Source organism: Vombatus ursinus, unplaced genomic scaffold (genome assembly GCF_900497805.2).
Source record: "Vombatus ursinus unplaced genomic scaffold, bare-nosed wombat genome assembly UNPS02009205.1, whole genome shotgun sequence".
NCBI lineage: Eukaryota > Metazoa > Chordata > Mammalia > Diprotodontia > Vombatidae > Vombatus > Vombatus ursinus.
Genome location: NW_020948983.1, coordinates 56362407 through 56374944, shown reverse-complemented (window position 1 = coordinate 56374944; position 12538 = coordinate 56362407). Strand labels below are relative to the sequence as shown.

Genomic DNA, 12538 nt, shown 5'->3' with positions numbered 1-12538 from the left:
AGCTGAAAGACAACCTCTCCTAAGGGAAACATGGAACTGGAAGTGTTCATTCACTACAGCTGTGGAATGGCTCACTGGTTCTTATAAGGCAAGGGGAATGGGGAACTTCTGAACAGATTCAGGCTATCTGGGGGTTCCCCTCGGACTGACAGTATTTTGTTAGCATTTGTTTCAAGGCCACACACTGACTTTCCTCTGAAACTACTGAAAATCCAAGAATCACCTAACTTCCTCCTCAGCAACCTTTCTTTTGTTTAAAAAATTCAAAAGCATATGCTAAGTCCATTCAATAGACACTCATTCAACAAATATTTGCTGAGAACCTACTATGTGTGGCATGCTGCTAGGCATGTGGTGGGGAGAAAACTAAAGAAATACAAAAATACAGTCCCTGTCCTCCAAGTAGCTTTCAGTTTAGCTACAGAAACAAAACACAAAATCATACACTGTCTCTTACTATTAGAATGGGAAAGACTAAATATTATAGAAATTCACAGAAGATAAATAATGTGGGCTGAAGCAGTTTTGAGAAGGCTTCCTGAAGGAGGCTGAGATATCTCAACCTTTTAAGATGAATAGGTCTTGGGGGCAGCTAGGTGGCGCAGTGGATAGAGCACCGGCCCTGAAGTCAGGAGGACCTGAGTTCAAATTCGGCCTCAGACCAAACACCTGACACTTACTAGCTGTGTGACCCTGGGCAAGTCACTTAACCCCAATTGCCTAAAAAAAAAAAAAAAAAAAAACAAACAAATAAAAAGATGGATAGGTCTTGGACAGATTTAGGGAATGATGTGACTAAAGGCAGAAACACAGGAAGGCAGGAATGATCGTATATTTGGAAGACAGTGAAAACACTGACTTAACAGAAGTAGAGGGTGTGCTGGGGAGCAGTGAGAGATATGGTTGGATAGTAAAAATGGGGCCAGACTCTGAGGTACCACCTCACACCTATCCAATTGGCTAATATGACAGGAAAGGAAAATGATAAATGTTGGAGAAGATGTAGGAAAACTGGGACATTAATGCATTGTTGGTGGAGTTGGGAACTGATCTAACCATTCTGGAGAACAATTTGGAACTATGTCCAAAGAGCTATAAACTACACATACCCTTTGATCCAGTAATACCACTACTAAGTCTACATCCCAAATAGATAATAAAAAATGGGGAAAGGACCCAAATGTACAAAAGTCTTTATAGCAGTTCTTTTTGTGGTGGCAACGAATTGGAAATTGAGAGGATGCCCATCAATTGGGGAATGGCTGAACAAGTTTTGGTATATGAATGTAATGTAATACTATTGTGCTATAAGAAATGATGAGCAGGCAGATTTCAGAAAAACCTGTATAGTCTTACATGAACTGATGCTGAGTGAAATGAGCAAAACTGGAAGAACACTGTACACAGCAACATTGTGTGATGATCAACTATGACAGACTGAGCTCTTCTCAACAATACAATGATCCATGACAATTCCAATAGACTCATGATGGAAAATGCTATGCACATCCAGAGAAAGAACTATGGAGTCTGAATGCAGATGGAAACATACTATTTTCACTTTTGTTTTGTTTTTTCTTTCTTACAGTTTTTCCCTTTTGTTCTGATTCTTCTTTCACAACATGACTAATGTGGAAATATATTTAATATGACTGCACATGTATAACCTATATCAGATTGCTTTCTGTCATGGGGAAGAGGGGGTGGGGAGGGAGGGAGAAAAATTTGGAACTCAAAATCGTAAAAAAGTGAATGTTGAAAACTATCTTTACATGTAATTGGAAAAAAATATACTATTAAGTCAAGGGGGGGGGGAATGGGGCCATATTAATAAGGGTCTCAAATACCAAGCAAAGGAATATGGACTTTATTCTGGAGAAAATGAGGGGCCCACTGGATGTTAGTTTTTTATTTATTTTTCTACGTATTAAGTATATATATTTTATTAGGGGCGAGGGTTTACAACATCTGTGTTTCCAGAATATTAATACGGTCACAATGTGTAAGATGTTTGGAAGACACTTCTCCTAGAATGGGCAATAGCAACAAAGTGAAATGAGATCTGCCTCTCACAGTAAATAGACTGCTTGCCCACAAAAAGCAGGAAGAAAGGAAACAGCAACTAGATCTAATTCGATTTACCAAAATATGGATTAAGCATATATGCAGAACTACATCCTGGGCCAGTGGTGGGGAACCTGCACACATATGGTCCTCTAGGTTCTCAAGTGTGGCTCTTTGACTGAATCCAAATTTGTTTGGATTCACTTGTCTGGATTCTGTCAAGGGACTGCACTTGAGGACCTAGAGGGCCACTTGTGGCTTCAAGGTTGCAGGTTCCCCACCCCTGTAGGCACTTGCTTAAGGTGTTGAAGTTAATACCACAGCTTGGACTAAAAATCCAGGTACTCTGACTCCTAACCTAGTATGTTTTCCATTAGAATCCCTCCCCCCAATATTGTTATAAGAGTTTCCAGGAAGACTGAAGATGCATGGAATGACCTGGGATGTGAAACAAACCAGATCACTGGGCTTAAGTCTCTAACATACAAAAGTTAATTAAGACATGCTCCCTGGCCATATAGAGCTTAGAGTAGGGGGAAATGACACCTACAGATATTGAGCATTTTGTATTATTGTTACATGCATAAAAGAAGTGCCAAAGTGTTATATGAAGTCTGATTTGTGGAGAGGGGAGTCATTACCACAAGATCAAGGAAGGTTTCACGGAGGGATGACATGCTGAGCGAGAATCTTTAAGTGCCTTCGGCTCAGGAAGCCACAAAGCTCACCTTCCTCGCCATGATTAGGCCGGAGGGTTTGTGGGAAACTTTAAACACGACACCACCATTCCCAGCTCCCAGTTCACTGATCTTCTCAAAGTCATCATCCTTCAGCTCACCCACTTTCTGTTTCTGGGTGAGAAAAGCCTCCAATCGCTTGCGTTGCTGTTCATCAAGTTCTAATTCCTCCAGCTTCTTCTGCAGCGCCTCGAGGTTAGTCCTGCCCCAAAAGAGAAGACAGACACAGACACAGTGAGAATTCTCCCAGTGGAACAGCCCATTAGCCTTACTGGGAAATAAACTGAAATCAACAAAGGGTCCACCTCTTCTCTTAGGCAGAGGAGGGACACCAGTATAAGAAAAAGACCTGGCCTCAGAATCAGGAAACTCAGGTTCTACTGACTAAATAAGACTAATAGTCTCTGCTATTATGTGACCTTAGATAAGTCACTTCAGCCCTAGGAGCTCCGTAAAACAAGGAGGTCAGATTAAATGATCCTTAAGATGACATTCATCTCTAACATCTTAGGATTCTAGTTGTCAAGGCTGAAGGCAATGCCTGGGACCAAATAAATAGCACTGGACAAAATGATAGATCTTTGATTCTTAGGAAGGTAAAACCAATGCTGATTTTATTATTTTCCACCCTGGGTACTTAAGTAGGGAGGGTGGGTGTGGTCAAACAAACTCTAATGGGTTACACAGAATCAATCAGAGGCCTTTACCTTGTGTCTGGGATGTGCGTGAGTATATGCGTGTGTCTGGTGGGCTCATCATGTGTGCACTTTTGTTTCATTTCTTTTCCAGATCCTACCCTCAAAACAAGACTGTTATGATGTTTTGAAAAACTCATCGAAGTCTGAATCTCGCTAGCTGTGTGATAGCCACTTTGGAAACCTCAGCCAGGCCACCTGGAAAGTTTGATTTTACAAGCAGCTGTTAAAAGAGATGCTCAATACAACCGGTAAATGGAAAAATGATTAAAACAACACCAGCAAAAGCCAGGTGAGAAAGAGATTATGTACTACTTGCAAAGAAAGTAACTGTTTTTATACAAAGTTAGAAACAGAATCCCCTGAGAGTTCTTGGTACTGATATACTGCAGACATACATAAATAATGACTCAGGGCATGTCATAATCATACATTATGATGTTGCCCCAACTCCCTACTTGGCATGTCTGACAGGGAGGAATGAATTCTAATTTAATCATTTTTCCAGCTGAGAACATTTGCAGAGATGAGGGGAGAGTGATCATATCACTGTCAGGTAGAAAAAGTTAGGCCTGGGCTTTGTACGGGTCTTTCCCTACTATCCTCCATTCCCACCTTCACATTAGACAGCAGTCTCATACACTAAAAGTTATAGTGATAGGGAAACTTTTATAACAATATGAGAGGGAAGGGCAGGTGCTGCTATAATAGAAAAAACAAAAGACTTGGAGTTAGGGTACCTGAATTTTATTCATTGCTCTGGTATTAACGACAACACCTTGAGCAAGTCAATTCTCTTCTGTCAAACACCTGGGGGGTCTTTGGTCCATTCTAATTCTATGATTTTTAAGTCATGGTACCTCTCTAAGTCTGTTTCTTCAGTAAAATGTGGATAATATTCCCTCACAGAGGTATTATGAGAAGCAGATAAGAAAATAGATGGAAATCACTCTGAAAAGGTAAAAGCACTACATTAATGTAAAGGAACACAATCATCATTACTAAACAGATACAGAAGCTCTTAAATGATGAATATATTTGAAAATTTTAAAATCCAATCCAGAAAAAGTTAAATTTCCAAAGAAGAAATAAACAAAAACACGATACTCCCTCAAAAGGAAAGTTTCTGTAATAAAATGGCCTTTGAATCACTTCTATTCAAGTAACTCCAATAATTATCCGTCTTCAGCTCTTCCCTCCACCCTCCCCCTTCCCTGCCCCAAATATCTGACAAATCAACTCTGTAGCTGACCCCCCACTCTCATTAGCCCTCAGGTTCCCAAATAGTCTACCGTTCTGGATGAAATGGGCAGATGTTCACATAAGTCAGAAAAGAGAAAGTGTACAGTAACATCTTCCCATTCTCATTCATTCTCTCTCCCCTCACTTCACTCCCCCTTCTTTCCCCCACTGCACACCCACATATACCTCTTCTCTAGAGAACAGCTGTGACCAGTTCTATCATGTTCACCACAACACAGATAAAACAGACCATTGTTAGCACGAATTATGCACGTGGCTGCCTTGCAGTAAACACAGTTCACTGAGATACAAGAAAATTATATGCTTAAACTAGAAGGATGGGAAAAAACCCAAGAGCTGTCATTTGTGCTCTGAAAACACCAAAGACAAAGTGAAACAAATGGAAAAAAGCAGATCCTATGAACATGAACACATCTCTCTTCCATCTCATCCACCTGCTAAGCCTCCATATCATCTATTGAGCTATTTACAGCTCAATGGATTAAGTAGGGAAGAACATACAATCAAAGAATGTCAGCCTTGGAAGGGCTCTCTGTGATCTTCAAATACAATTCTCTCATTTCACAAAAGAAACTGAGGCCCAGAAGGGAAATGGTCTGCCCAAGGTCACAGTTAATTGTATAGTCGGGACTCTCAGAACCCAGTTCTACTGACTCTCAGTCCAGAGCTCTTTCTGCCACACCCCAAAGCCATCTCTAATCGATGGGCCAGACAGAGTTCTCAAAAGCTAGTCAAATAAATGGTTGAAGTAGAAATGGAAATGAATACCCAATGCGTTAATAATTAATGGGACAAGCATAACAATGGTGCCTTCCAACCCTACTAACCACAAATGGGCCCTGGTTAGTTGCCAAATGCTGCCCAGCTGGTACAAATCCAAACCATCCCTTCCCCTGGGGCCTAGTGGTAAACTACTATTAGTATGGAGAATCTTAATTGCTTGAAGGAAAAGATGGAGAAATGCAGAGAGGTTCAAGAATCATCACACAGAAAAAGAAAAAAAAAAGTTAAGTCTGGAAGAATCCTTAGAGGTCACCTAGTCCAGGGTTTCTTAAACTTTTTCCAACTGAGACCCCTTCAGTGCTTTTTAAACTCCTTGTTTTATAAATTAGGACACTGAGATCCAGAGAGGTAAATGACTTGCCCAATACAATAGCTAGTTACTTTTTGGCAGATTCAGTCTGGTCAGCCAGCTTCCCAGTCCAGCACTAAAATGTAGGCTGACATTTTAAGCAAAGAGGCCCTACCCATCTCCCCTCAAATCACATTACATAAATGTTCACTTACTTTGATGACACATTAGCCCAGGCCTGGAGTTAAGTTTAGAGAACTAGGTATATCCCTAAACCTTCCAGCAACAGGGACTAGGTATTACTTGGCCTTTATACAGTTGCAGAGTAGCTAAAGTCTGGTATCCTTTCCAGGCATTATGTTCCATCCTGAATGACTCAGTTCCACAAATTCCAGGGGGAAAGCTTTAATCTTTATACTTATCATGAGTCCCAGAGGTAGGTTTAAGAATTGTTTTTGGGAACAGTGACAGTGATGCTTTTGTGAGCACCTACACACCTGTCAATCTGGAGGAGAAAAGTGGGCGGCCAGAGGCATGATTTGCATGAGCAACCACTGTCAAAGAACCAGGCAAAAAAAAAAAGGTAGCAAAGTAGACTCAATTGTGAGAGAAAGTAGCTGTGCTAAAGTAAGCTGCATAGCCATAGTCACGTTCTCCAAAAAAGAGAGTAGGACAGCCGTGCTTATTGTATTTGTATCCCCAGGGTTTAATATGCTGCCCTACTCTCAAGCAGCTTGCATTCCAATAGCGGCAAAACCACACTTAGGCCATGGTGGCCCTCGTGGCTATTTTGGTTTGGCAATTTACTATGATTTTGAAAAGAACTGTAGGTTAAGTGACACACCTATTCCCGAATGGCAGAGTTGATATGGGGACCAGGGTATGGGAACAGGAGTTGTGCTGTGGGGGTGGTGTAGTATGGGAGGTGGGTCTGGAGTCATTTTAGATATGATGAACTCTCAACAGTCTGGAGAGAAAGTATGGATTGGTAGAAAGAGCACAAAAGGGGATATAAAGGACACTAAAAATTTTTTTTTTAAAAAGTGGTCTTTCCCACTTTGGATTAAACTTGAATCTGATTAATTTCTTCAAGTAATGACTAATTTGACCTCCTTGCTGTCCAAGGGACTCTTAAAAGTCTCCTCCAGCACCACAATTCAAAAGCTAACATTTTTTTCCTAAGTTTTAATTTTAATGCGCTGATAAATATCAAAGCTAGGTGGCTCAATGGATAGAGTGCCCAGCCTGCAGTCAGAAAGACTCATCTTCCTGAGTTCGAATATGACCTCAGACACATACTAGCTGTATGACCCTGAGTAAGTTACTTCACCCTATTTGCCTCAATTTCCTTACTCATCAAATGAGCTAGAGAAGGAAATGTCAAACCACTTCAGTATCTCTGCCAAGAAAACCCTAAATAGGGTCATGAAGAGTTGGATAAGACTGAAAAGGACCTAATGACAATAGACACCATAGTTTGTGGTTAATAAATGCTTTTTCATTTGCAGGGCTTCCTAATAGCAACCAGCAGGGCTGAAAAATTATCTTATTGGCTCCCAATGGCTCAATGACCACATTTACTTAGATGACTCACAAATCTACATATTCAACTCTACTTTCTCTTCTAGTTTTCAGTCTTGTGACACACCGTCTTCTAGACATCTTAACCTATACTTCTCCCTCAGCTTCTTGAACTCAATTTGTCCAAAATAAACTCATAATCTTTACTCCTAACCCTCACCTGCCCCTCTTCTGAACTTTCCTATTTCTGACAAAGATATCACCAATTATTCAAATTCACAACCTGGGATTCATTCTTGTTCATCTCCCATATCCAATCAATTACCGTAACTTGTCAATACTACCTTCCACGACATATCTCCCAGTTGTCTTTTAACAGTCTTCCAGCTTCCAATCTTTCTCTTTTCCAATTTATTGTCAGAACAATCAGATCCACAATGTTATTAAGTCAGGTCTTTATTAACAGGCTGCGCTATCTTACTCATTTGGCAACACTGATTTTCAAACAATAATTAGCTTCATGTTATCAATATTTTAATTCTACATATGAACATATATTCCAAATGAAGTTTTTCCAGTGATATGGAAGCCCACCAAATTACGTTTTATGTCTTCTTGACAATACACTGTACACAAATAACATTACATCTCTGACAGCCTTTTCTTTCTAAAGTTGTATGTTGGCCATTAAATTTGCTTTAGGATAAAATACATAATAGTTATCCAGAGGAACTGAAACACTGTTCTAACAGTCAGGAGAGCTATTTTCTAGTCTAGTACCTACTTGCCACTAACTTGCTGAGTCATCATGAGCAGCAAGTCAGTGGCACTCAATTTCCTCATTTTCTAAATGAGAATAAACATTTGCCCGCAGGTTGTTGTGAGGATCTAATAAGAATATGGATAAGAAAGAGCTTTAAAAGAATGTAACCATAATGGAAGGTGAGAAAGAAGCAGGCCTAGCATTATCAGATCTTAAACTCTACTACAAAGCAATAAAATCATCGAAACTCTTTGGTAATGGTAAAGAAATACAGGTTGATCAAAGGAACCGATTAGGACCACAACATACAGAAGAAAATAAAATCCAAGCAAAGACAGTAAGCTCCTGCAATAAGAACTCACTTTCTGACAAAAAACTGCCTGAAAGCTGGCAGAAAATCGGTACAAATCAGTACCCTCACCTCATACCAAGGTAAACTTCAAATGGGTATGCAGCTTAGACATTATAAGCAAATTAGAAAAGCAAAGGAGAAATTACCTTTCAAAAGCTCTATGGTTAGAGGAAGAGTTCGTGCCCAAACAAGGGACAGAGAGAATCACAGAAGAAAAAAATGAACAATTTTGATATATAAAACTTTAATGTTTTTTACACAAACTAATGCAGTTAAAATTAGATGGGAAACACATGACTGGAAAAAAAAATCTTTACATCAATTTTCTCTGATAAAGGTCTCATATGCAAGATATGTAAGGAATTGGTTAACATAAGACTATTCCTCAAAAGATAGTCAAAAGATACAAACAGGCAATTTCAAAGGAAGAAAAGCGAGCTATCAACAACCATACGAAAAAATGCTCCAAATCATTAATAATTAAGAGAAATACAAATTTTTAAAGCAACTCTGAGCTTCTACTTCACACTCACCAGACAGGCAAAGGTAATGAAAGAGGAAAATGACAAACATTGAAGGGGCTGTAGGGAAATAGGCACAGTAATGAACTATTGGCAAATGGGTTGTAAATTGGTCCAATTATTCTGGAAAGTTATCTGGAATTATGCCTCAAAAGTTACTCAACTGTGCATGGACCCTTTGGGCCCAGCAAAACTAGCCTATACTACAAAGAGATCAGAGAAGAAGGAAAAGGATCTATATGAACAAAAATATTTAGGGCTAAACAGGGGTAATATAAATGTAATAATAGGATATTATTGCACTGTTGAAAATGGCAAAATGGGACAGTTTCAAAGGAAACTGGATAGAGCTCTCTGATCTGATATAGAGTGAATTAAGTAGAACTAATAATACTGATGATGATAAGTAGCATGTATACAGTGATGTATAGTTTACAGAGCACTTTACATATATTACCTCATTTGATTCTCAGAATAACCCTGTGAGGTAGGTGCTATTTTTGTCCCCATTTTACAGATGAGAAAACTGAGGCTAAAAGGTGTTAAATGACTTGTCCAGGGTTACATAGCTAGTAAGAGTCTGAGGAAGCATTTTAACTCAAGTCCTCCTGACGCTAAGTTTACTACTCTATATAATGTGCCACTCAGCTGCCTCTACAAAGTAGGAAAACAATTTGTGCAATTACAACGAACTTACTTCAAAAAAAAAAAAAACTTTGGGACAGCTAGGTGGTGCAGTGTATAGAGCTCCAGCCTTGGAGTCAGGAGGTCCTGAGTTCAAAACTGGTCTCAGACACATAACACTTACTAGTTGTGTGACCCTGGACAAGTCACTTAACCCCGGACAAGCCACTTAACACCATTGCCTAACCAAAAAAAAAAACCAAAAAACTTTGAAACTCTAGACTTTAGAACGCTAATCAATATAGAGATAAATTATCACGCCAAAGGACTGAAGGTAAAGGATGCTATCCACTTCTTTCCTCAGTAGTGATGAACTTAAAATGCATAATAAGACATACATTTTTGGATATGGCCAACGTGGGAATTTGTTTTTGCTAGGCTATGCATAAGGATTTTTTAAAACTGTTCAAGTGTAGGGGAAGAGAAATGGAAGGGATAACTAATAAATGAATATCAAGAAATTTAAAACAGTATAATAAGTTAATATTCTAGATTTATCTTAAAGTTATCAATGGGGAAATATATGCAGAATTTTCCTTTTTTTAAACTTTTTGATAGTTTTAGGTCAAAATAACCATAATATGCCAACTTACTAGAAAAATATGGAAAGTCTTGAAGCAACTAATGAAAAGATTTTTGGACAGAGCACAGATAATCTTCACTTCTCCCCACCTACTTCCTTTTCTTCCAGAAGGGAACAGTTCTCATTTACTCAATGGTTGGCCACATCCTGTCTTATAAGCTACTTCCTAGGAGCAAGTAAGGGTGCTTTAGGAAGACCATTAACTCTTTCAGCTCCTCAGCAAACATCTGAACACCTACAATAGGTAAGTGTTTTAAATTAGAAAAAATAAATAAAATCTAGCACAGGAAATGTGGTGCTGTGAAGAATACAAAAAAAAAGTGGAAGACAAAGGATCCTTGTCCTCAACATGTTTTCAGTCAATGTGGAGAGAGATTAACAAAGCCCATCTACAAAAGATAAGAGAAGTGATATTGTGGCATAGAGTAAACAATACTGGACTCAAGCAAAACAAAGACATGAGCATTAACCTTGCCTCTGCTCTGTGTAAACAAGAACAAGTCACTTAAGGACTCTGGAGTTTTTACTTCTTCATCCGTAGAATGACAGGCTGGACTAGATGAGCTCCAAGGCCCCTGGAGCCCTGATAGCCTATGGTTTCATAACAATACAACCTAGTATAGGACAAATGCAAAATGAACAGTACAGACAGTGAGACAGTGATCACTGGAGGCTGGGAAGCTCCAGGAAGGCCTCAGAGATTATATACAATGTAGCCTGGACTTTGAAGGATAGACAAGATCCGGATAAAGAGAGAGGAGAGAAGCTATTCTTAACAGGAATAATATTATGACCAAAATCAGTGAGCTAGAAAAAGCACAAGACATGTTCAGAGGACAATGAATGACCAATCCTCAAGAGACGAGATAGAGACAAACAGAACGAACTGGTGGATAAGCATGCAGTTAGAGGTAAGTTTGAAAAGGCAGTTTGGAATCAGGTTAGGAAGGACTTTGTATATCAGACGTGGCATATACTTGTGTGCTAAAAGTTTGGATGTTATCCTGTAGGCAATGGAGATCCATTTAAAGTTCCCCATAAAGCCATTAACACATTGTGGCCTAAAAGAAAAGGAATATTCCTTTCAACATCTTTCCCCAAACCCTCAGCTTCCTTCCAAAGTCAGGTAGATCCTAGAGGGTAAAGGTGTGAAACTCAAATAGGAAGGGAGAGGGGGGAGGGGGAGGAGTCACTAGGATCCCCACAGGATACATATTGACTTATAAAACAATATTAACATTATCTGTGTTTTATTATATGCTTATTTTGTTAAATATTTTCCAATTACATTTTAATCTGCTGCTGCCTATTTGACATTTCTGTTGTAGGAGAAAAAGTGACTTCCCCATCCCTCTGATTCACAGGAGATCAAAGCTTCATCAAATTCTACTCTTCTCCTGGCTATCAAAACACAAATCAGAGGTGAAATGATTTCAGGATTCTCCACTTTGTTGAGTTATAGAACCTCCTTCTTTTCTCTTCAGAGAGACTGAATTTATTCTTACTGTGCTGGACCATGGAAAGGAATGAGGCTTATAAATCACCTTCTACTTTCAACACTTGGCTTGGTTCTCCACTCCCCCCACCCCCACATACTTCCTCCCCTTTGGAATTTATAGTCACTTCCTCCTAAAGAGGTCAGAGGGTTTCTCATATGTAATCCTCAACATTCCAGTGAAGCAAGCAAGGAAGGCTTTGGGGTCTTATTACCCCCCAACTGGGGGAACTTGGAACAAAGAGTTTAGGAAGTCACACAAGGTCACAGTTAATTGGCAGTAATCACAATCAAGATTGAAATCCAAGTCACCAAATCTACTTTTGGGTGCTCTTTCCACTAGCTCAGCAAGTTTTTCTCTGGTCCATCGTCAACTTTGTATGACAATTATGAAAGAACAGTTACTAGGCAATCTATTAAACTTGGCAACACCAAATCTTTAAATGGACAGAGCCTCTGCTCCACAGGGTCAAAGATTCTTTCCTTTCTACAAATCACTCTTTCAATTTATCATGAGCTAGGCATGGTAGGGAATTTTTTTTCCTCCCTGACCTGTCATTTCATGAACGTAGGGATCTTCCTTTGAGTAACTTCCTCAACCACTTCAGACCTGTACATTTTCTGCAGCTTATGGTCTTGGAAAAAATTTTGCCTTAGGCACTGAAAGGTTAAATGATCTATCTAAGGAAACACAATTAGTAGTTATTGGTAAAGCTGGACCTCAAAGCTAGATTTTATTCCAACCCCTCTCCCTCAAGTCTCCCTCTTCAAAGCTGTCTTTTTTCATA

General features: G+C 39.3%; 1 protein-coding gene across 1 annotated transcript in view; it reads right to left on the bottom strand.

The window, feature by feature from the left end:
- The window catches only part of MAP2K1 (mitogen-activated protein kinase kinase 1), a 104053-nt gene that overhangs the window by 62483 nt on the left and 29032 nt on the right, over positions 1-12538 (bottom strand). Inside the window, exon 2 of the mRNA XM_027852039.1 lies at positions 2793-3003. Coding sequence (XP_027707840.1) covers positions 2793-3003 — 211 coding nt within the window. The remainder of the gene's footprint in view (positions 1-2792; positions 3004-12538) is intronic.